At 46.1% G+C, this 22180-nt stretch overlaps 1 protein-coding gene across 16 annotated transcripts in view; it reads left to right on the top strand.

Moving 5' to 3' along the window:
- TRAK1 (trafficking kinesin protein 1) overlaps positions 1–22180 on the top strand; it is a 104288-nt gene that overhangs the window by 12123 nt on the left and 69985 nt on the right. For all 16 annotated transcript variants that reach the window (XR_009542859.1, XM_060162242.1, XM_060162237.1 and 13 more), the window contains exon 2: positions 14476–14670. Coding sequence is in view for 13 of the 16 variants with exons in the window: in XM_060162237.1 (XP_060018220.1) it covers positions 14476–14670 (195 nt within the window). In the remaining 3 variants the exon portion in view is untranslated. The remainder of the gene's footprint in view (positions 1–14475; positions 14671–22180) is intronic.

A 22180-nucleotide genomic window follows, 5' to 3' on the forward strand; every position in this document is an offset into this window, starting at 1 on the left:
TCATTTCTATTTAAGGAGGGGTTTGTGGAGAGTAGAAATGGGAAGGGTCAAGTCTGAGTCTGAGGCAGGCCTGGAAGTACTCTCTTCCCTTTGTCTGGGACCTGAGGGAGGGTGTGGGCCTGCCCAGGTGCGGATGCAGCGCCACCTAGTGGGCCAGAGGAGCACTAGCAACTGGAGTTGTACCCTTAACCTTGAGACCAGACACCTGCAGTGCCCTGGGTGTGCAACTTTTGAAAGGGATTGGAGGAGAGAGGAGTTACTTGTCTAGAGAGTATGACAGGTAGGGCCGGCAACTTTAGATGTGTAGAACAAAAGAAATCTGCTCCCATCTCTTCTCCTGCCTTGGTCCATCCCACCTTTATTTTATTTTATTCCCATCTGCTATTTGCTGGAGTTAATTCCAGGAGTTGTTTTTTTAAGGGAGGGTGTTATGAAAACCAAGAGTGGCCACATCTTCCTTGCTTAGACTACTTGTTAGGAGATCCTGATGGTGATGGAATGTCAGTCCTATGCAGTGAACTTTTTCCTCCTAGTTATCGGTGGCCGTACTTTACATGCTTTTAAATTGGGTGTGTGTAGTAGTTAGGTTTTGCTGTAGAAATGCTGGGTAACAAACAACTCTCAATTTCACTGTGGCTACTGCAACATTTACTCCTTGCTCTTTGTCTTAAGTTTCCATGCCTGAGCTTCAGTTCAGGTCTGCTTCACTTGTCTCATTTGAAGATTTGGGATGACGGGCAGCAGCTGTGTAGGGCCATGTTCTTCTCCTGGCAGGGGACAGGAGCTCAAGGGGACAAATGTAACCACACAGGCACAGTCAGAGCCTCTGACTGGACGTGCAGTAAGTGACACATTCCATTGGCCCAGGGAAGTTCCATGGCCTAACTCAAGGTCACTGAGTTGCGAAATGATACTTCCTTCAAAGTGAGCCATAGCAAGGGTGGGGAATGAGGGAAGATCAGCCTGGATTTTAGGAGACCCTCAGGTAGCAGTAGTGGTCTTGAATGGCACAGGCATGTAGGCGGTCTTCAGGAAAGCCCCTGAAGTGGTGTCAGTGACCTTTAAGCCCTTTGCCTAGTCTCTTAGCTCTGCTGGGCTAGGGAACTCAGTGGGGGTGGGTAGGGGAAGGACCTGGGCTCCGATGGCCTAGAGTAGGGGCTAGCAGACTTATCCCTAAAGGGCCGGAGAGTAAATATTTTAGGTTTGTCCGTTCCGTGGTCTCTGCTGTTGTAGCTGACAGCGGCCACAGACAATACCTAAAGGAATGGGCGGAGCTCTTTTCCAATGCAATTTTTATTTATAAAAACAGGCAGGGGGCCGAATTTTACTGTGGACTGTAGTTGGTGGACTGCTGGTCTAGACCTTCAAGCCCTGATCTGTATCAGGACTTCAACTTAACAATAAGAGAGAAATATCCCTTTTTAGCTGAGAAGCCAAAAATAAAAATTCAAAGGGCTCCTGTTGGGTCCAGTAATAGCCCATTCCCCTCAGCATTGTTAAGCCGTGAACAGTTGTTCCATTATCGTTGGAGTCTCCAGGCAGCCAGAGTTTATTGTTTCTAAGCATGAAATCTCATTTTGCTTGACCCATTTTCAGTAGAAATGGCAGTGAAGGGTACTAGAAATTCCTTGGGCTTTCCTAGGATGATAGGGAAGGTGATTTAACCTTTTGGATGGATTCAGATGCGTCTTTCATGAACAGTGTTTGGCAGGAGATTTGGAGATATGCCCAAGGGTGGTAGGTGTGCCCAGAGACCTTTTTTCACATTCCTTGTGGGGTTACATTTTTGGTGTGTGAGTAACCGCTTCATTGAGATAGAATTCACCAATTTACAGTGTATAATTTGGTGGTTTTTAGTACGTTCACAGGGTTGTGCAATCATCGCCACAGTTAATTTTGGAACATTTTCATCACCCCAAAAAGACACCCCAGGCCCTTTAGCTGTCACCCACCAATACACTCACATGTCTCCCAGTGTGGCTGCATTTTTTTTTTTTTTTTTGCGGTACGCGGGCCTCTCACTGTTGTGGCCTCTTCCGTTGCGGAGCACAGGCTCCGGACATGCAGGCTCAGCGGCCACGGCTCACGGGCCCAGCCGCTCCGCGGCATGTGGGATCTTCCCGGACCGGGGCACGAACCCGTGTCCCCTGCATCGGCAGGCGGACTCTCAACCACTGCGCCACCAGGGAAGCCCTGCATTTTTAATAAGCTTTCAGAGAGTCGCTTTTTGGTTTCTGCTGTCCTTGCTTTTCTTGGCTCATCCCTGGCGTTGGGGAGTTGAGCAAGGAATCTTGAGTGGTCACCCATGCTATTCAAGTGCGCACCTCAGAGGAACTTTAACTGCTCCTGACACTTGTGTATCATACATACGTCACCTGATGAGATAACTTTAATTTTTTTTCCTTTATTTATTTATATTTAACAAAGGCTTATATTTCTTCATGTGTATTCTTCTTTGTAGGAGGTTATCCTTTGTAATTTTCTACATTTTGAGTTTACATTTGTGTTGGTTTGAAACCTGGTTCAAGTAACGTGGAATCGTTTCACGCCCAGGTTTTATTGTTTCATCTGTTTTAACTGTTTATTATCAGGCTGTAGTGATCTGTTTTTGGATGAGTTTGAAATCTTTTAATATCCAGATGATCTCATGTGATGTTCTGAAAAAGTAACTATTGTTCATTTATAAACAGAATTTCCTGTTCCGGAAGTTAGTTTAGATTAACAATAAGACAGTTGACTGCATTGAATGGTAGAGGCACAGCAGGAATTTCGGGTTCACAAAATTTTGTTCTATTAATAAAATAAAGTTTCTGTGATTTGGCACATAAGTCTTTATCTCAAAGTTTATCCCTTATGCTAACTGACTTCCTTTGTTCCTTGGTAAGGGCTGACTTTGGGGAGGAGAGGATAGACAGAAGGATTGGGCCCTGAACTCTGGTGGCTGCTCAGGCTGCCTTGAAGGTCTTTGAGAGTCTAACTGTAAATATTGGGTGTAAATGTTTTTGGAAACCAGAAAGCAAAGGTTAAGTGTAAAGAGTTAATAATTTGAAAACAGGAAATTGGATCTGAACCCCCAGATTAGAGCAACACAACCTAAGAGGGGGGAGGAAGATTAGTGAGGTGAAGTATAAGCAAGTTATCCTATTTTTGCTACAGATAATGAGAGAAATACAGATTTACCTCCTAGTAATTTAAAGGTAACTACCTGTATCAGCAAGGCTTAAGCTTAGCTGCATAGAACAGTGCCTTCACCTGATAGGATTTATTTTTCTTTCACGTAAAAGAAGTTCAGAGGGAGGCTCTGCAGTGCTGGTGTGGCCCTCCTGTCCTCAAAGGCCTGGGCTCCTCCTGTCCTTCATTTCCACCATACTCGTGGTTTCTATCCTTAAGGTCACCTCATGGTCTTAGAAGGCTGCTGAAGCTCCAGCTATCATGTCCAAGTTCCAGGCTGTAGGAAGGCAGCCTTTGGGAAAGCCTCACCATTCCATTGCTTAAATCTCAATGGCCAGAACTTAACGCTCTTGGTCATACCTTGCTAGGAGGGAGGCTGAGAAATGTAGACTTCCCAGGTCTTTGATACTAAGGAAAGTAGGAGAGTATGGGTGGTTGGGAAGCCACTAGCAGTGTCTACCATGCCTCTTTGATGTGATATCATAAGGTGTCATATCTTAAAGATAGAGTGTGAACCTTCCAAATCAGTGTTTCCTTGTCTTTCACAACATGACCCCCATAAGAAAATGATGATATTTGCATAGCTCAAAGGGTAAATGGTGGGCTTCCCTGGTGGCGCAGTGGTTGAGAGTCCGCCTGCCGATGCAGGGGACATGGGTTCGTGCCCCGGTCCGGGAAGATCCCACATGCCGCGGAGTGGCTGGGCCCGTGAGCCATGGCCGCTGAGCCTGCGCGTCCAGAGCCTGTGCTCCGCAATGGCAGAGGCCACAGCAGTGAGAGGCCTGCTTACCGCAAAACAAACAAACAAAACAAACAAAAGGGTAAATGGTGATGGTAACTCATAGCTGGAGGCCACCCTGCCTAGTGCCTGCCACCCTCTATTCCCAGCACTTGGAGGAAACTCAGCCCTAAATCACTAGGGAAAAAAAAAAAAAGAATCTGGTGACACATATTCTATAAAACAAAAGACAGGTAACTAACAGAACCTCGAGAGTAGAACCACCAGGAGGCAGGACAAAAGTAAGATGAGTGACGTCTGACATTTGAAGACAAAGTCTCTGAATGGGTCAAAAGTAAAGCTTTAGCGATGTGCTATGTTTTAGGAAGTCTCAAAGCAAAATACTCAAGAGAGTGGAAGTTGGGAGGAGGAGGAGAATTTAGAGAAAAGAGAGTTACGTGGAAGAATTATTTAATCAGTGAGGCCAGAGGGCCAGAGGCAGCGTGGGTGGTGGCTATGGCCAATGGGTCCAGACTCTGCGTGAGAAAGCCAGGTCTAATACTTACCGCGTGATGTGGGTCCAGTTACTTAACCTCTGTGCCTTAGTTTCCCCTTCTGTAAAGTGAGGATGATAATAGTCTCCACTCTTAGGGCTGTTGGGAAGTTTAAATGAGTCAGTGGAGATAAATGCTTGCAGATGGTAGCATCCATAAACATTTGCCATTATTATTGCTGTTGTTTGTTATCCTTGTAAAAAGTACAGCTGGATCCCTATATAGCTCCTTCAAACCCAATAAAATCCAGGTGATTCAAAGATAGAATGTTAAGAATGAAGCCATAGAAGTGCTGGAAGTAAATATTGCTGGATATTTTAGTAATCTTGAGATGGGGAAGGCCATCCAAAGGCTAGGATTACAAAGAAAATGATCAAGGGGAGATTAAGAGGTACAAACTTGTAGTTGCAAAACAAATGATGTACGGTATGAAATGTACAGTGTGGGGAGTATAGTCAGTAGTTTTGTAGTATCTTTGGTTGGTGACAGACTGTGACTAGACCTATCCTAGTGATCATTTTGAAATATATAGAAATATTGAATTACGATGTTGTGTAACAGGAACTAACATAGTGTTGTAGGTCAGTTGTACTTCAGAAACAAACAAGCAAAAACTCATAGAAACAGAGATCACATTTGTGGTTACCAAAGGGGGGGATGGGTGCTTCGGGGGAGGGAGCGCTGGATGAAGGCTGTCAAAAGGTACAAACTTCCAGTTATAAGATAAATAAGTACTAGGGGTGTAATGTACAACATGATAAATATAATTAACTCTGTTGTTATATATGGAAGTTGTTGAGAGTAAATCCTAAGAGTTTTCATCACACGGAAACATTTTTTTCTCTCTCTTTAATTTTGTATCTATATGAGGTGATGAATGTTGCCTAAACTTATTGTGATAATCATTTCATGATGTGTGTAAGTCAAATCAGTATGCTGTCCACCTTAAACTTAATACAGTGCTGTAAGTCAATTATATCTCAGTAAAACTGGTGGAAAAAAATTTGACTGCACAAAAATTAAACTTTATACAGGCATTCTTGCTGTAGCACAATGTATTTGCTTCTGAAAAACTTTGTGTTCTACAAAATGGGACACTAGAAAGAACAGGAGTTATGTGACTTTGTAACCAGAACCAACAAAAACCGTACATTGGGAGATAACATGAGTAGAGTGGTCATCTTTTATTTATTTTAAAAAAATAATAGTAAAACATACATAACATAAAGTTTACCATTTTAGCCTTTCTTTTTTTGGCTGTGCTGGGTCTTTTGCTGCGCGCAGGCTTTCTCTAGTTGAGGCGAGCGGGGGCTACTCTTCACTGCGGTGCGCGGGCTTCTCATTGCGGTGGCTTCTCTCGTTGTGGAGCACGGGCCCTAGGCGCGCGGGCTTCAGTAGTTGTGGCTCGCGGGCTCTAGAGCGCAGGCTCAGTAGTTGCGGCGCACGGGCTTAGCTGCTCCGAGGCATGCGGGATCTTCCCGGACCAGGGCTCGAACCCAGGTCCCTTACATCGGCAGGTGGATTCTTAACCACTGCACCACCAGGGAAGCCCGATTTTAGCCATTTTTAAGTGTACACTTCACCTTGTTGTGCACACATCACCTCTGTAAATCTCCAGAACTTCATCATCTTCCCCAGATGCAACTGCACCCATTAAACACAGATTCCTCTTCGCCGCTCCTCCAGCCCCTGGCAGCCACCTTTCTGCGTTCCGTCTCTGAATTTGATTCCTCTAACAGCCCCCACAGGAGGATTCAGAGTGTCTGTCCTTTTGTGACTGGCTTGTTTCACTTGGTGTAACGTCCTCAAGGTCCATCCATATTGTAGCTTATGTCAGAATTTCCTTCCTTTGTAAGGCTGAATAATATTCCATTGTACATATCTACCACATTTTGTTATCTGTTCATCCACTAATGGACCCTTGGGTTGCTTCTACCTTCTGGCTATTGTGATAATGCTACTATGAACCCGGTGTACAAATATCTGGTCACGTCCCTGCTTTTACTTCTTTTGGGTATATACCTGGAAGCGGAATTGCTGGATCATATGGTAATTCTGTTTAACTTTTCAAGGAACCTGGTTGTGCATGTTTTTAACTTTATCAGGTATGTACTATAAACACACTTATGTATTTTGCCCTTCAGATTTTTTGGATTCCGCTCGCATTTTTAATCCCATATGGGAGATTACTTGTTTGAGGGTCATGGCAGAATTTTGGTTCTCCAAACATGCTGTCAAACCGTTTACTGCAAGTGTCGTTCCAATTTCCACCAGCTCCATCTGTCTAAACACTAATTCAGCTGTGAGCGCATTAATTACAATCACACTGACACTGGCTATTTTCATGTAAATATTTTCGCCTGGTAATTTAATAATTATAAGATATATAATATGTACGCTTTTAAGAGAAATTATCAAGAAAACTGGAAAACCAAAGTATTTTTTTCTATTTATTTCCTAGTAAAACAAATTCAAATGAATATTAATCCACCCCACCCCACCCCATTTTTTGAGCATTTTCCTGCAGGTTTAACTCAAAATTAACACATTAATTTTTCCTTTTAAAATAAAATTTCTGTGCAGTTCTAGCTTTATGTCTTAGTGTTAGAATCAATCTATCTTGTAACGTGGTATCGTCTGCTTTTGTAGATTTCTGTGCCAAGCCCATTGGAGTCACTATTTCTGCAAAACACTGCAATCAGTTTGACATCCGGGGGCCTCCATAGCAGGGTTCTTCTGACTTTGCTTTGTCCCGCCTCTTCCTGCCCTCTGGTTGCACAACACGCTGGCGAGTCTGAGTGGACGGGGCCACATTCAGTTGCACGAGGCGGCACTTCAGCCTTGTGTTGGAGACCCTGCTCGTGAAGGCGGCCGCTGGGCGGCTCGGCCGTCTCCGTTTGTGCTGCTGTCATGGGGAGCTGGTGTCGTGTGTGATCAAGCCACCGCTCAGAACCTGACACCCCATCTGTGTGGAACTGAACCGGGGTCATTGTTTATCCTGTTTCTTAGAAAGAGTCACTTCTGGTGGCAGGTAAGGCCACGGCCCTTCCAGCGTCAGGTTTTGTTTCTCTCTCTGAATCCTGATTACCTTGGCCTCTCTGCTTCCATGCGAATGTCTCTGGAGACACTGGTTACTGCTCACAGCGAGGCCTCAAGGAAGAGAAGAGAAATCTTGTCCCCGTCATGTCCTTGTGGGGCTGGAATGTGAGCAGGAGGTAGTGTGTCGGGAGGTGAACTCAGGATGGTGGGGACAGGAAGGCATCGGGAGACCTGGCGTCCGGTGCCAACACTGCTCAGCCACGAGACCTCGCCCAGGTCCCCGCACCTCTGGCAGGGCCTCAGTGTCCCCTTCTGTAAGTGGCAGGGCTGGGAGAGGCTGGCTTGGGTGTGAGCTCACGCCAGCCCTGGGGAGGGGTCTGAGAAGTCTCGGGTGGAAGTGGGGAGAGTGCAGGTGCGTGGGAGGGACGCGCGAGGGGACCACGTTGCCCTTTTAGACCGTTTGAACGTTGAGCCACAGGCCTTATTTATCAGTTTTTTTTAAAGAAAGCAAATTTAGTTAATGGAAATCACAAGGGGCTGTCAACGCTCAAATGTTGATGGGCGAGATCCCCCTGGAGAACTTGACGTAAAAGCCAGCTCCTGGATCCCACCCTCATAGATCCTGGCACAGAAGGTCTGCGGTAGAACCGAAGGAGCATATAAAGAGCCCATTACAGAAGTGCTGTCTGCCCCGGGGCACCATCACCCCAGGCTCAGTTCTCGGGAGGGTCCCCCAGTTCTGCTGAAATGCCCACAAACGAGTGAAGGGAGGAGAAATGCTTTCTTGCAGGTTCCTTCCCTAGGTGATCCTCTCAAGGGGCCGCAGAGAGTAGCAGCGAGTCGTGTGTGGATTAGAGTTGGGGGGACGGTGTTGGGGGGCAGGGGTGTGTGTGCTCAGTCACTTCCTAGTGGAATGACTTGGGCTCCTCGTGTAACCTTTGGGACCATGGTTTCCTGGTTTGTAAATGTGTTCCTGCCCTTCACCCTGCTCTGCCTGCTGGTTTGTGAGAGTAAGTGAAATGCAGGAATAGATACAAGTGGTTTGTATCGTTCAGCAAAATGTTTATTGAGCATTTTACTGGTTACCAGGCAAGGTGCTGGGTAAACAGTGGAGAATGTCAGCCTGCGGGGTGGTCCTGCCGCTTCCTGAGGCTCCTGGTGCGGGGGGCCATGCAGCGGACCGTGCCTCGGTCTCACGTCTGTTACTGGCTGCTCTGTGACGTTCAGCCACCTCCTCAGCCTCTCTGAGTGCAGCCCTCTTCTATTAAATGACGAGCCAGTGATTTCTAGTTCTAAAGGTCCCTTTGTAGTTGGTGAAATCACAACTTTTGTGGTATTCTAGAGAATAATTACTAACACTGAGTTCCCCGACGAAGCTTAGGTGAGGCTCTTAACTATGTGACCCTATGATAGAGAAGAATTTTCCAGAAGGACGTCTGGCAGATACCAGTTGCAAAGTATCAGGTGTGTCCCTGGCACCAGTATGGCCTGTGTGTGAGTCTCTGAGCCTATGCCCTTTAATCCTAGTAACTCCAGAAAAAGGCGTTGTTTCCAAGTCTGTACAGAATGATTTGCAGGCGGCTGAGTAGGTGAGCTGTCTCGTCTTGTGAAGACTTTAAAACATGGCTGTGGGTTTGCAGTCACTGCCAAGGTTTATGGGTAACGACAGGGGCTTAGGACCCTAGCCAGAACTTCTTCAAGCGCGGGCTGGGGTCACGTTCTTTGCTTGTCACCTTTAGTGCAGTCTGGAACCTTCTCCCAAGGCCCAGAGTTAGACACCAGGATGGGAAACCCCGGCGTGCAAACCGGAGGCACATGTGTTTAATTTGACCTCAGGTATTTACAGAATTCTCAGCTAGCGTCCAACATTTAAAAATCAGGGAATCTTATGTAAAAATACGGATCCCCGCCCTCTCAGAAGAAGTCGGCATATCCAGGTGCTATGGGCCCCCCTCGGTGGAGGCGGGGTGTGCTGGGAGTGGCGGCCACCCCCAGACACAGCCTGGTGGCTCAGAGACATTTTGGGTAGAAAAAGAGCTTTTCTGCAACCTGATGCCTTTGTTCTACAGATGGAGAGACAAAGTCCCAGATAAACCAAGACGCGACTTGCAGGTGACATGGCGAAGTTGGAGGCAGGGCCAGGGCTGGGAGCCCGTTCTCCAAACTCCTGGAGCAGCTCTTGCTGCATCCAGGGCCTCAGGCACTTGCCAGCAGGTGGCAGTCGTGGTGCTGGCTGGCCTGCCTCAGGGTCTGGCTTTCCTCCTTCCTCCTTTCCTGTGCCCTTCTGTTCCTCTCTGACTTTGATTTTGCCAGATTTTCTCTGGCCAAGCTTTTCCCCTTTGTCCAGCACTGCACTCTCTCCTTCCTTTTATCCTCGCCTCTCCCCCTGCTGTTTTTCCTAGGATCTCCGGAGCCTGGGGGAGTGTTCAGGATACTGTCCTCCTCTCCCTTGCAGCTCTCTGTTCTCCTGGGCCCAGCGCCCTCAGCTCCTGTGTACAGGCAGAAGGCCTAGAAACCCCAGTGGAGCTACCCCCCGCCCATCTGGAGGTGGCCACCACTCAGAGCCTATAACTGTGTGGTCCTAGGTATGCTGGCTTTTTCCAACAGGCTAGGGATCTGTATTTCTGCATGAGATTCTCTGATTTTTAAATGTTGGACACTAATTTAGAGCTGCAGTCTCTGCTGTAAAGTGTATGCATCATCTGGGACGCCTGGCACGTTTCATGAACCTGGCGTGTCACCTTTGCATCAGTGCAAATGCTTAGATGGAGGGGGTCTCCTTCAAGCCCCCTCTGGGGGCTATGGATCTAGCCCAAGTCAGGTGGAGAGTAGACATAGCTGGACCTACAGCCCCAGACCCTCAGGGCCCTCTCCCACCTCCCACAGCCCTCAGTGAAGCCCCCATCCTTGGACAGGAGGACCCGCTTCAAACCTTATGCCTTGGAGAAAGCTAGGAAGGGTTATAGCTCTGAAGAGATGAAAAGAGGTCTTACATTCTGCTCCCAGGGTGGTGCTATAAGAATGCTGGACGTTGGATTGGATTTGCGTTTGCTGAGTGGTTGAGGCGACATTCACTTCCCCGTGGGGACTTTCCTCTGTGCTGGACGGAGATACTGAGTGAGACTTGAAAAGACATGGACACTAGATGGCTCCACCTCCCCCATGCTAAAGGCTGGGTGTTTGTCCGACTAGGCTTGCCACCCGTTGCTGATTCTTCCTCCCTTTTTCCCATCATTCATCCAGCGCTTACGGAGCACTTCCTGTTGCCCAGCGTGATGCTGAGGGCTGGGTTAGATGTTAAGGGGTAATTCAGAGCTCCTCCCCAGGGACTCTCTGTTAGAAAACGCATGTCACATTGTAGTGAAATAATCTCTACTAAACACATAGCCAGAGGGGAGAGGTCAAGGGAAGCTTGAAATATGGGGTGAATGTGAGTGATATTTTGCAATGGAGTTTGCTGGCAGGGAAGGGCATTCCAGACAGCTAGAACAGCTGGTGTCCAAACCAAGGTTTGTGCAAAAATGTGTTTGGAGGATGGCAAAAAGTTGGTGTGGCTTCACTGAAGGGATACTTGAGAAGTGGCTTTAATAAGGTAGATGTGTATTTCTTTCTCTCTTACAAGTCCAAGTGGTAGATGGCCCAGGAGTGCTGCCCCTATCCGCTTGTCCGAGGCACCCAGGTTTGCTCTGGTAACCCCCTAGGTGCTGCCTTTACTTATACAGTTGAAGGCGTCTCCTCCAGCACCACCCCATCTCTGCATTTCGACAGTTGGATAGGGTCTGACTCGGAAGTTCTGTTTACATCCTGTTAACCAGGCATGTGGACTGACCTTACTGCAAGGAAAGGTGGAAAATGTAGTTTTTAGCTGCGTGGCCACGTGCCCAGCCACACCTTCGGGGTGACTTTACCGAAAGAAAGAAGCAGAAATTGGATATCGGGAAGCAGTCAGTAGACTCTTGTCTTGGGAAAGTGCGGGCTGAATCATGAAGCACTTTATAGGGAGCTGGGAGGTTTTTAAAGCAGGGCAATACTGTGATTTTAAAAGTGTCTTTCACAGATGGAGCCAGCATCCATGGGGCTGTTGTAATTGGAGAAGGGGAGGATGCTGAGCCTAAGTCCACCCGACTTGCCTGGGTGAGCCTGGCCTTCGATGGTTTGCCAGGCTGGGGGTCGGTGGGTTCCGGGCTGCTGTTGCTGTCGATCTGCCAGAAGCCATGGACCTTTCGGGGCCTGGGTTCACTCAGGAGGTGGATGCCCTTCATTTGAGACTTACCCGAGACTACATGGTATATAGCTTGTTAATAGTGTGAGCTGGAGCAGTGGAGAAATGATGACCGTAGAGAGCATTCAGAGGTTCCTTTCCTCCAGGTGAGGCCAGCAGTGCCCTTTCACGCACTGAGCTTGAGTAAGCGGCAGGGGTGGGGGTGGGTTGGCAGACAAGCTACTTCAGTTCTTGTCTCTACTTCCTACGCTCTGGAAGGAAAAATCATCCAGACACCTCCCTGATTTGTCAGTGTGTTTAGTTGGACACCTCTACCATACTTATGAAATCTGTACCTGTTGAGAACGAAAACTTCCTGTTGAGAATAGCCTGGGAATCCCCCAGCATTTCTAGTGCTCTCGCCTGGGAGACGGGCAGCAGATGGCAGAGGGAAGGGCACAGCTCACAGTCAGACGGCTGAGGCTTCTCGTACACAGTCTACCACTTATTTAGCCAGGTGACCTTGCCCTACAAGATATGCCACAGCTCCTGTGAATCAGCTTCCTCACCTATCAGTCAGAGCAAATATTAGCTACGTCGCGGGTTGCCGGGAGGGTCAGAGAATGCACTGAAGGCTCCTGGCTTGGTTCTTGGCACGGTGAAAGCACTCCGGGGGAATTCTCAAAGGCTCTCATATTATGTTTACCCAACCTCAGGCCTCAGATGTGTCTTCTCCATGTGGCAGAGGTGGTGTCCCGCTCCACAGGGGGTCCTTGGGGCCCCTAGCCCTGCAGCCAGGGTCCAGGAAAGCTCCCTGGGCAGTCTTTATAATCGTCTCCTAATTCTCTGGGCCTGCCACACAGCTGAAAACTTGTTGACGTTTACATGGCGGGTCACATTACGGAAAAATCAAACATTCAGAGTTTTTTAAAAAGGCTTTTTGACACAGCCTCACCTTTGGATACTTGATCTCGCTGGTCATCATACGCTTTAAGGAAAACGATACCTCTCGGGCACAAGGACCCACACTGTAAATATGTTGACCTTCAGCCCTGGGAGCCTGGAAGGACAGGGGAGTCTCAGCGTTTGAGCAGCTGCCAGTGTGCTCACAAGTAACACGGTGTTCTTAGAAGGGATTTTATTTTTATTTTTTGGAGTCCGTTGCCTTTCCCACCACCAAATGGCAGTGACACCAGAAGATTCTAGCCTGTCGTGTGGGAGCGTCACGCAGGAATGTGTTGGTACCCTGCCCGTTCTCCTAGGGACAGGCTGGCGTGGGCTTCTGTGGAGCAGATCTATGGTTAGCCAAGAGATGCCATCGTTTGGGTGTCATCCCTCCTTGACCCTGTATCCCCTCAGCCAGATGCTCGTCATTTTATGGTTGTGAGGCCTCACCTCGAGATGAGCTTTGTGGGAACTTACTCCCCACTCGACTGTGAGACGAGGAAGTACTTCCTTAGTTAGGAGCTCAGCTGGAGCCTTTTGGAGGGTGTTTTGTCGTTGGTGGGAGATGATAAAGAGATATGAGACATCTTCTGCCTTGAGGTTGGGCTGCTGGCCCTGACCGAGGGGAGGGCATCTCTCTGTTCTCCGCAGACCTTTGCAGAGTGTCTGAGCAGCTCCAGCCTGGTGGGGGCTGGCTGAAATGCCAAGTGCGCTGGCTGTGACATTTCCCACATGAGACAGAGAATCCTGAGCGTTCACATGTCCCCCTCCAGTCCCCAGAGCTCCAAGTAAAATTTGAGATGTCTTTACTTTCCACTTATAACTCTTTCCACAAGCACTTGAAAAGCCATGTGGACTTCCTGAGTCGAAATGTCCTGCAGTGAAGCTTTATATGTTGAGTTAAGCAAGAACGGTTAGCGTGGAGTGGTAGGAGGTTTGGGGGGGGGGCAGCTAGCAGGTGCTTTCCCTGGGCTCCTGCCCCAGAAGGGGGGAAGTTGGCCGCTGAACGCTCTCTTTACCTGTGATTCCATAATTTTTTTGGCCGCCGTGCAGCCTTCTTATTAAATACGAAGGAGATGGGGATTTTGGTAAGTCTCTGGCATAGCCCTTCTTCTGGGCAAAGGTGTCCACATTCTTCCTGAGGAAGACAGGTTAATACTGCCTGGTATGCTCAAAACACCATTCTGTCGGGGGAGAGGTGGTATTCGAGCTGTGCCTTGACGGAGGGGCACTTGTTGGTTTAATGGCTGGAAGCCCCATGAGGATACAAGCATTGCAAAGGCAGGACCATGACTGTTGCATTTAGCATCGTGTCTCCTGTGACTGTGGGACTCAGGATGTAGTTGGATGGTGATGGATGGATGGATCGGTGGATGGAAGGAAATGCAGGAGGATGAACAGGTGAATGAATGAATTAAACAAAGGCAAAATCTTATCTCTGTGGAGACACGATTTGAATAGTGGCAGGAAGAAGTTTGGCATATTGGTGAAATTATAACTGGTTTGGCTTAATTGTAGAGTCATTGAGAGAATGGCCAGAGAAAGGGTTGGAAAGAAAGACTTAGCCCAAATGGTGAAAGCACAAGAAATTTGGCTTTACATCACAGAAAGTGGGCAGCTAAACAAGCAGGAACTATTTCAGGTAGGTCTGGCAGTAAGCATGCATAACTCCTAGTTTCAAGAGTAGAATTTAAATTGGAAAAGGATCTCTGATGTGGCCTCATCTGGCCTCTCTGTGCTGCGGGTAAGTAGCCAAGACACTGGCTGTAGGCCCCAGGGTTAGGCCACCAGCAGCGGCGGGGCCACCACCAGGTCGGGCTTTCATCTCTCCATCTTGTCCCCTCCAGACGTGTGCAACAGCACTGATCTTCCGGAAGTTGAGATCATCAGCCTGCTGGAGGAGCAGCTGCCCCATTACAAGCTAAGAGCTGACACCATCTACGGTTATGACCACGACGACTGGCTTCATACCCCCCTCATTTCTCCAGATGCCAACATTGACCTCACGACCGAGCAGATTGAGGAGACGCTGAAGTACTTCCGTGAGTGATTCCCCTTTCTTGTGATGCCCTGTCCTCCTTAGCCATGGCCGCACGTGAGCGCTTGTCCTGGCCGCTGCATCTTGCAGCCTGCCATCTGTGGAAAGTACTTGAAGAAATGCGGCTGTGGGATTTAGCCCCATAAAAGGCCTTGACTTTGAGTCTTCTGGATAGAAATGTCAGAGTAGTGGGGACAAGGATGAGTTTTCATTTAAACCAGCTTTCTCTTAACCATATTGAAGAATAGAAAATGCTCCCACGTTCGCAGGGCAGAAATGGAGTCACAGATATGGGGAACAAACGTATGGACACCAAGGGGGGAAAGCGGGGCGGGGGCGGGCAGTGGTGGGATGAATTGGGAGATTGGGATTTACATATATACACTAATATGTATAAGATAGATAACTAATAAGAACCTGCTGTATAAAAAAAAATAAATAAAATTCCAAAAACTAACTAAATAAAAGTTTACTAACAACAACAAAAAAAAAGATGGAAAAAAAAAAAAGAAAATGCTCCCAGGGACTTCCCTAGCCAGGGCCAAAAAAAAAAATGCTCCCATTTCCTTCCATGTAAATCCTTAGAAACTTGCGTTGGAGAGGAGCTTGTCTGCATTTAAAACCCAAGGTATTGGGAATCTCTAGGCTGCTCAGTGTTTATAGGACATAGCCTGACATATCAAGGCTGCTGATTTCTGTGTGAAAGCCCACTAAGCTGGTTATTCAGGAGAGGCAAAATGTTGCTGCAGCAGCAAACTGGTCCTGCCGTGGGCTGCAGAGCTGACACCTGTTAGGGTGAGCAGTACACTAGGTGGGGCTTCTTTCAGTGTGTTTGTGATGACAAGGATGTGAAACTTGATTTTGCAGGTTTGAAAAATATACGATAATTTAAAAAATTCACACCAGTGATATTGCTTTTTTTGTTTTTAGATTGAGGTCTAGTTGATTTACAACATACCAATGATATCTCTGATGTTCACTCAAGATGTAATTTTGATGTAATTTTTCTCTTTAGAAATTCACGGCAGCCCTGTGAGATTGGGAAGACCAGTTCTCTTTTGTTTTGACCCTCCTGACTTAAAATTCAAGTTAATTTGAACCTAGTCTAAATTAGTGATGTCACTTTGAAAGTGACATCATTTACATATCCATGTATCATTGTGTCACCTTTAAAAAAAAAAAAAGAGTACAGCAGTCCTGCTTCTACTTCGAGATAACTTGGTTCAAAACCGACTTATTCAAAATAAATAAATAAATAAATAAAGTGGGGGAAAAAAACCCAGCGTTTTGTGCATCTGTGAAGTTTTCTGTAATTATTTTTGCTAATACAAACCAATCTCCAATATTCTTGAATTTGTGAAGTCATTAATAATAAACAAGTCGAACTTGCAAGTTTCTTCTTTAGCATGTATCTGGGCTATTTTCACATTTTTCTCTATTAGATATTAGTAAGGAAGGAATTTTGTTTAAATTGGCCTGTGTTTTTATACTTCATGCAAACCCTACAGTCTGTTTGTGAGCACTGCAGACGGTCAGTTTTGATAGGAGTAAAAATAGAATAGTCTACACCAGGGCAGAGATGAAGCACATTAGACTTGAACTAATGGTCAAGTTGACGCTTCAGAACTTCCAGTGTATCTTGTAGCCTAGAGGAGGCTCATTACAAGTCACTTTTGTTTACTCACGGTATCTGTATGCCCAGGGACATGTGGTATTGTGTGGAAAACCGCGTCCTGGGTGACCTCCCTGGTAGGTTTCGTATTTGGTTTCTCCAGACTGCTTCACAGTAGAATTCACAGCAGAGTTATTTTTCCAGAAATCCCTGTGTGTTACTTACTCTTCCTTAACAGACCCTCCTATGATCCTGCAGGACTCCGCTTGGCCATTTCTGCTGAGGGAGGCTGCCGGGTCCCTCATACACACACTGATTAATCACTTACATTCACAGTATGATTGGAACACCACCCAAGGATAATACTTCACTGTTGTCAGAGACCTTTCATATGAATTGGCTCATCTCATCCGTGTAAAATGTCTACAGTTTGGGCCAGGCTGATTTTATTATCAAAGAAATTGAGGTGTGGAGGGCTCATAGTATTTATTCCGTAGCACTGATCTATAGCTTCTAACATCCTTTTAACAGTATACTTGAACAGACATTGTGGCTTGTTATTATTTGTTTGTTTTGCTTCTAGTGATATATTTAAAGGAGAGAGAGAAAAAAAATCCTGCTGGATTTGGCAGTGCATAACACAAATTATAATAAAATTAGAAAATCAAAATAAACATTGAGCAGAGATTCCGAAAGTTCTTAGAGCATGGTTGCCTTCAAGTCTAACCTTAATTCTGTATTTTCTTCTGTGGTACGTGCGCTTAGAGCAAAGTGGGTATTTGCTAAATATCAATTAAATGAACGATCAAGCGTTAACTCTTAACTTAAATACAGCGCCCTCTAGAGCAGGGCTTTCAAACTGAGGTCCTGGGACCCCCAAAGAGTCTGTAGAGAGAAATTGGAGTTCTGTTAACTTGTAAAGGAAAAAAAATTACATGCTTAATTTCATAAACTTCTAACTGAAATGCAGCACTTACTTTCATTGTGAACATAGACAAAACAAAGCACAGTGGTATTACCAGGGCCTGTGACTTTGCCACCAGTAGAAATCACAGATATTTTCATGTCATGCTACAGAAGAAGCAGATACAGAAGAAATAAGGTCTTTACTCATCACTGCTTTGAAATTACATTCATTATTAGATGTGCTGATCTTGTTATTTAATGTGCATTGATAAAGAGGCATGGATATCGCAGACTTCTTTTTGAAGTTTTAATAACTGCATTGACATACAATTGGTTTCCTATGTAGTCCTTTGTATTTTATTTTACGTCTCTAAATCTTTTGTCTGAGGAGGGGTCTGTGAGCCTGGCCAGACTGGCCCAGGGGTCGGTGGAAGCAGAGGTTAGGAGCCCTGCTCTGTACCTGGTGTCCTTTTTGGATTTCATCTGTTTGTTTGCATGTGTAACCCAGGACACGCCATGGTTCACACCACTGAGACTCACCAGCGTATTAAATCAGTTGTGAGGTGTGTGGGAAGACAACGTAAACCTTCCTTTCATTTTAGATTTATTTTCTGCATCAATCAGGGCAGTGGTTCTCTTTGGGAATCAGGGTAAGTGGTTCCCCAGGGGGTTCTGATACGCTCCCCCAGGTGAGAACCATTGGACAAGAGGGTCACCTACACCATTGCTACACAGATCAGAGTGGACACCTTGGGTGCGATAAAACTCATCTCCCTTTCCTACATGTCATCCCCCAGAGGAGAGAAACGATGCTTTGCCTTTTAAATCTGGCCCTCACCTGGCTTGTTAAGAAGAGGCAAGAAAGCTTTGGGTTTCCACCTTTACCAGGTGGTAGAATGACCTTTTCAGACAAATTTCAACAGTCAAGTGGATTTTCACTCCTGTTGAGTCTGAGAAACACAGAAAATGAAGATGACCCACACAGCAAATGTACCCATAAATACGGAGCATTTAGGACTCGATGGTGCAACAGGAAGAAAGGATAGTCTCACTGTGTGCCAGGCACTGTTTTATTTTATTTAGTTATTTTTGGCTGCGTTGGGTCTTTGTGGCTGCACGCGGGCTTTCTCTAGTTGCGGCGCGCGGGCTTCTCGTTGTGGTGTCTTCTCTTGTTGCGGAGCACGGGCTGTCGGTGCGTGGGCTTCAGTAGTTGTGGTGTGTGGGCTCAGTAGTTGTGGGTTGTGGGCTCTAGAGCGCAGGCTCAGTAGTTGTGGCGCACGGGCTTAGTTGCTCCACAGCATGTGGGATCTTCCCGGACCAGGGCTCGAACCCCTGTCCCCTGCATTGGCAGGCAGATTCGTAACCACTGCGCCACCAAGGAAGCCCCCAGGCACTCTTTTTAATGCTTTACAAGTATCTCATTTAATTCTCACAGTGACCTCTGAATAAAATCGTCTTGCTATCCCTATTCTACAGATGAGGATACTGAGGCTCAGGGAAGTTCAGGAGTTTGCCCCAAATCACACAGCTAGTAAGGTGGGTTTCAAACCTAGGTTGTCTGGTCTCACTTTATGTCTTAATTAGCCATTCTCTCAGAGAAGCTAAATAAGAAAAAAATTCTAGTTTAGGAATAAAACACATTTAGTAAACGTGAAGAAAGCAAACCCTCAGCTTTAGAATATGTCAGTAGCTTATTTATTTATAAAAATGTGTCCAACATATTCAAAATTCATTTTCTTTCACTCAAGGTCACGGTCCCAAGTGAAAGTTAGCCTGATGTAGCTTAATTTCAAGATGAGGTTTCCTTCTTCCCTGTGATTTTTGCCCCTGTGTCCTGTGGTCTATAGGTTATGCTTCCCTGAACTCAAGTGGAGATGACTCTGTGTGCTGTAGATTTTTCTAGTCTCATAACATTTAGTGGACACCAGCCATGAGGGTTGCCGTGTTGGTATGTAGGTAGTTACGCCTCCTTCTGATTCCTTTTCTAAGAGCACTGCTTTTTGTTAACTTTTTGGTTAAGGAGCATTGGACGAGAGAAGAAATCTCTCTCTGTATCAAGTGCAAATGATCTGCTGACAACTTCACCTCTGAGTTTATCTGGAACAATCCTTTTCCTAAGAAGAGAAGGTTATGAAGCAAATAAGAGTTTCAAGATATCATCTCACTGTTTGCTTTTGCTGTAAAGTATGATTAATGAATCAGTCAACAGGTATTTATTGAGTGCCTGTTATGTACCTGTAATCTTTCATGAGCTTGACTTGTTTGAGTTTCAGCTGAGGTTTTCTGGCTAAGGAAGCAAAGACATCTGATTATTGATTTTCTTTCATTACCTAACCAGGGACTTTGCACCAGGTTGGGCCAACACAAGATGCCCTTGAGGCCTTCCGTTGGCATCCTGCACTGAGTTGTCTACCTTGCTTGTGTGGGAGGAGTGAATGGGGTCTGGGAACCTGCATGTTAAACCGGCTCCCCGTCCCATTTTAATTTTGTAACATTTAATTTAAACAACGGCAAAAAAATCAAAGGCCGTTGATCTAGTCCAACCATTATGGTACAGCCCATGTCCACTTCATGTTCAAATAGGCCAGAGTCCTCAGCCCAGTGCCTTGTATTAAATAGGTGCTTCTTAAATAAGAGAAAATGGAAAAGCATCTTCTTCAAATTAAAAAACAAGTTTTTCTCTTTTCTTATCTTTTTTTGTAAAAACAAAGCAAAATTAAAAACAACGTACAGAATAGAAAGATGGTTTTGTTTGTTGCCCCCTTCCAAAGATTGCCTTCATCTAACTAAAATCGTAAGTGAAACAAAAATAAAGGCACCACAATATGCACTGAGCCTGTGCAAATTAAAGGGATCAATAACACACAATGCTGACCTTCTAAAGGGAGGGGTCAGAAGTTATATGAGATGGTGACCTAAGAGAAAACACTGTGTGCGTGCGTGTGTGTGTGTGTGTGTGTGTGTGTGTGTGTTTGCGGGAGGGGTGCCACGTGAAGCACTGACAAACATTGTGGTAGGTGGGGTTGAAAGAAGGAAGGAAAGGTAAAAGATGGGAGTCAGGGGAGGTTGTACAGGGCATGGAGAAGGGATCTAATCGCCAGAGAAAACATTTCATTATCATTTGCTAACAAAAATAATACTAAAATGTATACATTATAATATATTTATAAATAGTTGCCGTGAGTTTCTCTCACGTAAACGCCCACGTACTGGTTGTGTCCTTTCTGCTGCTCTCAAGACCTCAGGCAATTTTGTTTCCAGGTGAGGACCTGAGTGAGCCCTGGAATTGTGTCTTCTCCCCTCTCTTGCTCGCTCCTCCTGTGAGCGGGCTCTTCCTTGGGCCCATTTTCATTGCTTTTAGCTACACAGAGGCCTGCAGGGTCAAAGATGGAAGCAGAGAAGCTCTGGCTGCACCATCACTCCCCACATGTCAGCGACACGCGGTCAAGGCGCTGCCTCCCCGCCATTCCCCTCCAGGCGTGGGCCTGGGCACCAGGCGTCCGGGAGAATTGAAGGGGCTTATCTCTGAAGGTCCAAAACAGCCACATCCGTGCAGGGTACCGACCGGGACCAGGAGCCCTGGGCACAGTGTCTGGTGAGCAGGGCAGCCAGCTACTTATCCCAGTGAGCAGATTACCCGGTGACCCTTAGGCCTACTTTGTCACCTGCCACCTGCCAGCTTTCACTCTTTCTCATCATTCCAGATTCCAATGCTGATTTATCTTTGCTTTTTCTTTTAAGAACAGAAATGCTTGGCAAGCGATTCTGTACAGATTGACCGTTTTCCTTTTCATGTGAATCCAGCATGTCTAAGACAAAGTTGGAACGGACTCAGGTGGGAAATTGACATGACAGCTCAGCTTGTAGCCCATCCGCCCCTCCTGGGTGATGGGCTCAGGCCGTAGTGGTTCTGAGGTACGGTTTGTGTTCTGAGCTTCTGGTTTGTGTTTTGAACCCTGTGACGTCTGCTACATGACCTGCTGGTCCCAGGCGTGAGATGCCCCGTGCAGCCCTCCCAGGTTGCAGGAAGCAAACTTGGAACCGTGCAACATATCCGAACTCTGTTTCTTCTCTGTATCCTTCTCAGATGTATGAGTGATTTTAATGAGGACTGCATCCAGGCTGGGGTGCACTTGAGTCTGTAGGTCTCTGTTGGGTGCCGTCTCCTGCCTTTGTTCTGTCCCCACCTTCTCCCTGGAGGTGGGACGGGTGCCTGCTTTTCCTGTGCTTGAAATGAGGTGGAGATGGTTTGGGAGGGGGTAGTTGACAGCAAGCTGTTCGTTAGCAGCCTGCCTTCTGCCACAGAAGCTCAGTGGCTGGTAGTGGCAGTGTTTTAAAAAATTAAGATCAGAAACTCATCTTAATTTGCAGTTATCTGCAAACTCATAACTGCATCAGTAGTAATTTAATCCAAAATTGTTAGCATTTAGTCATTTTTAAAATGGATTGAATAACTTAAAAATTCTTATATGTATATATATATGCATATGGGTCTATTAAATTGTGTATGTGTATATGAATACTTATGTGTTCACACAACTAATAATTAGAAACTCAGAAATTTTATTAAATTCTTTTACACATTTAACTTTGATTACAGGTTTATTTAATTAGAGTTTTCTTAACTTTGCAGACCAAATCTATTAGAGTCTCTTAAATGCTTACAAAAGACAATATATAACTAACTTTGCAGCCCAGGATCTGATCCTCCTCCTACCTGGGGGTAGTTGTGGCCACAACATGAGGTTTTTCTGTTCTTCTACCTACCTCCTCATTCCATATGCGGTTGGCTTATTCATAGCCACCCTACTTAGAGAAATGTTCATACAGCGCTTTATAAAAGGTATTAGTGCCAGAAAGAGAACAGTCATACACACCCGCCCTCCCCTACTTCTTAAGATGGATTAAAAATGTCTCTCTATTATTTTCCCCTTTCCCTAAGGCAATATATCAGTTGCCTTGTTCACTTGGTTGCCCTTTTTATTTTCATATTCAT

The sequence above is a fragment of the Lagenorhynchus albirostris genome, chromosome 10 (genome assembly GCF_949774975.1).
Source record: "Lagenorhynchus albirostris chromosome 10, mLagAlb1.1, whole genome shotgun sequence".
Taxonomy (NCBI): Eukaryota; Metazoa; Chordata; class Mammalia; order Artiodactyla; family Delphinidae; genus Lagenorhynchus; species Lagenorhynchus albirostris.